The 3538-nt window shown below is 43.0% G+C and overlaps 1 protein-coding gene across 6 annotated transcripts in view; it reads left to right on the top strand.

Annotated features, from left to right (window-relative positions):
- Window positions 1–3538, top strand: part of dysf (dysferlin, limb girdle muscular dystrophy 2B (autosomal recessive)) — a gene marked incomplete in the record, with an annotated part of 87749 nt that overhangs the window by 24731 nt on the left and 59480 nt on the right. For all 6 annotated transcript variants that reach the window (XM_014017399.1, XM_014017402.1, XM_014017398.1 and 3 more), the window contains 8 exon segments: window positions 151–264; window positions 332–509; window positions 577–701; window positions 772–878; window positions 955–1150; window positions 1232–1378; window positions 1449–1580; window positions 2956–3122. In XM_014017399.1, the coding sequence (XP_013872853.1) occupies window positions 151–264; window positions 332–509; window positions 577–701; window positions 772–878; window positions 955–1150; window positions 1232–1378; window positions 1449–1580; window positions 2956–3122 (1166 nt within the window).

Raw genomic sequence — 3538 nt, 5'->3', positions numbered from 1 at the left:
TGATGGATGGATGGATGATGGATTATAGATGGATGTATAGATGGATGTATAGATTGATGGATGGATGGATGATGGATTATAGATGGATGTATAGATGGATGTATAGATGGATGGATGTATATATCAGTCTTCTTCCTCTCTGTCCTTCAGGGGGAAGGCGTGGCCTACAGAGGAAGACTTTTACTGGAACTGAGCACCAAACTGGTGGACAAGCTGGACCAGAGGACTGAAGACATCCCTTCAGATGACCTGCTGGTGGTGGAGGTGAGAAGATCTGACACAAGAAGACGGACGTAGATGGAAACTTTACCTTCTTCTCTCCGTCTTGCAGAAGTTCCTGAGGAAGAGGAAGTTCTCTCTCTTCGTGGCGTTTTACTCGGCCACGCTCCTTCAGGACGTCGACGACGCCATCCAGTTTGAGGTCAGCATTGGCAACTACGGCAACAAGTTCGACTACACCTGCCTCCCTCTGGCCTCCACCTCGCAGTTCAGCAGGGCCGTGTTCGACGGTAGGTTTGAGGTCTGAAGACCTGATGGTCCTCCAGTTCCCAGCTGTAACTCCAGGCTCTCCTCCAGGCTGTCACTACTACTACCTGCCTTGGGGGAACATCAAGCCGGTGGTGGTCCTGTCCTCAGAGTGGGAAGACATCCGGCCCAGGATGGAGGCTCTCAACATGCTGCTGACCATCGTAGACAAGCTGGTTTGTGTTTCCCGTACTCAACGTCCTTACAGCTAATTCTGTAAAGAAAGCTGTCTTTAAATGCCTTCAGGAGGCAAACCTGCAGCGGGTGCAGCTGGAAGTCAAGGCGGGCAGCGATCTGGACGAGGTGGAGCTGAGAGTGGTGGAGCTTCTGGATCAGCTGATAGCAGACTGCAGGTGAGTTCTGGTTCCTGTCTTGAAGAGCATCACGAGGAGCACGCTGATGCTGCTCTGGTCTCTGTGTCTCTGGCAGTGAGGAGCTGCCCTCCTTGGACCAGTGGCAGTGTGCCACTCCTCTGGATCGTTCACTCAGACACGTTCGAAGCCTCCACCTGCAGCAGATCGTCACCGCGGCTCTGGCTCTGAAACACGGACCTGAAACCGAGCTGTGCACGGTGCTGGAGCAGGCTGAGGACTGGGCCAACCGGCTGAGGAGCATGGCTGAGGAGGTGGGACCTCGCTAAGAGGCACTTCATTAACATTCTTCATAAGGATGGACTGAGTGCTCTTTTTGTCTGGTTGTCCCCCAGCCTCAGAACAGTCTTCCAGACATCGTGATCTGGATGCTGCAGGGCGACCGCCGGGTGGCGTACCACCGGATCCCGGCACACACCGTCCTCTTCTCCCAGGAGCACTGTGGGAAACACTGTGGGCAGCTGCAGAACGTCTTCCTGAAGGTACCTGTTCACACGTCCTCTCCTCTGTTAGGATGAACCGTGACCGACCTGTTGTGTGTTTGCTGATCAGTACCCGCAGGGCAGCGGTGCAGAAGCCAAACTCCCCGGTCAGCTGAGGGTGAAAGTTTGGTTCGGTTTGGCTGCTGACACCAAACACTTCAACCAGTACGCCGAGGGAAAACTGTCCGTCTTTGCAGAGACGGTAAGAGATGATAGCTAATGTGCTGCTTAATTTAGATTTTAGCTAACGTGTTGCTTAATTTAGCTTTTAGCTAACGTGTTGCTTAATTTAGCATTTAGCTAGTGTTTTAATTCAGTTAGCTTTTAGCTAACATGTTGCTTAATTTAGCTTTTAGCTAACGTGTTGCTTAATTTAGCATTTAGCTAGTGTTTTAATTCAGTTAGCTTTTAGCTAACGTGTTGCTTAATTTAACTTTTAGCTAATGTGCTGCTTAATTTAGCTTTTAGCTAACATGCTGCGTAATTTAGCTTTTAGCTAGTGTTTGATTCAATTAGCTTTTAGCTAGCATTTTTATTCAGTTAGCTTTTTACATAGTGTTTTGATTATTCAGCATTTAGCAAGTGTTTAGCTTATTTTAGCTTTAAGCTAGTGTTTTGATTATTTTAGCTTTCACTTAATGTATTGATTAATTTAGCTTTTAGCTAGTGTTTTGATTATTTTAGTTTTTACAGTGTTTTGATTATTCAGCATTTAGCTAGTGTTTAGTTTATTTTAGCTAGTGCTTTGATTATTTTAGCTTTCACTTAGTGTTTTGATTAATTTAAATTTTAGCAAGTGATTAGATTTTTTAGCATTTAGGTAGTGTCTAGTTTATTTTAGCTTTAAACTAGTGTTTTGATTATTCAGCATTTAGCTAGTGTTTAGCATATTTAGCATTTAGCTGGTGCTTTGATTATTTTAACTGTAAGGTAGTGTTTTAATTATTTTAGCTTTTAGCTACTTTTTTTGCTTAATTCAGCTTCAAAGTAGTGTTTGTTTTAAGTAGTGCGTTGCCTATTTTAGCTTGTAGCTAGTGCTTAGGCTTTTTTAGGTTTTAGCGAGTGTTTTGCTTATTTTGTATTTTAGAGAGTATTTTGCTTATTTTAATTTTTAGCTAGTGTTTTGCTTTTTTAAGGATTTAGCTAGTGTTTTGCTTTTTAAGAACTTAGCTAGTGTATTGTTTATTTTAGCTTTAGTCAGTGTTATAATTTTTCTTAGGTTTTAGCTAGTGCTTTGCTTAATTTAGCTTGTAATTAGTGTTTTTGCCGCTTTTAGCTATTGTGTTGCTTTTTATTATAGTTAGTGTTTTGCTTAATTTAGTTTGTAGCTGATTTGAGCTTTTAGATGGTGCACTAATGTGTCTTGTAGCTTTCATTCAGTAGTCAAAATGAGTGAAAAAGATGCTAAAATCCAAAGAAAAAGCCTCAAAGTTTTTCAGACAGCCTAAAGAAATGTTGATGAAGACCAGTTTAAAGGTTTATGAGACTCTGGCTGCTTTAGAAATAAGAAATAAAACAATCATAGATGGTTTGGGACTTTTTACAGCACAGTTTACCGTCTCTCTGGTCCTCTGCAGTATGAGAACCAGACCCGGCTCGCCTTGGTGGGGAACTGGGGAACAACGGGATTAACGTACCCAAAGTTCAGCGACGTCACCGGGAGAGTGAAGCTGCCCAAAGAGAGTTTCAAACCCTCGCCTGGATGGACCTGGGCCGGAGACTGGTTCATCAGCCCCGAGAGGACGTGAGTCCATTTATTAACCCTTTAGACACTTTAACCCTGCTGCTGCCCTTGGGTCAAAACAAGTGATAAAGACATTTCATAAAAACATGTAGTGATTACAGCAGCGGTGGGCTCAGTTCTTCAGAATGTTATCTTTACTGACAACTAATCTGTTGAAAAAGAATCTTAGTTCTGCTAAAGCTAGTTTGCTAAACAGATAAAAAATAGTGGAAGCTAACGCTAAACGCTAAAATGACTGTCAGTCTTCATCACCTCCCAGTTGAAGACTGTTGGAACTGACAAGTTTTCTATTGGTTTCATTTAAAGGTGGGCGGGATCATCTGTGGCAAATCGGCCAATCCAAACCTTCTGGTTTACCCCTTTCATAATAATAGCATTTCTTTTATTAAGTTTGTGTTTTTATAAATACCAGTTGT

Source organism: Austrofundulus limnaeus, unplaced genomic scaffold (genome assembly GCF_001266775.1).
Source record: "Austrofundulus limnaeus strain Quisiro unplaced genomic scaffold, Austrofundulus_limnaeus-1.0 Scaffold167, whole genome shotgun sequence".
Lineage (NCBI taxonomy): Eukaryota > Metazoa > Chordata > Actinopteri > Cyprinodontiformes > Rivulidae > Austrofundulus > Austrofundulus limnaeus.
Note: the sequence above shows the minus strand (reverse complement) of the source record. Positions and strands in the feature narration are given on the sequence as shown.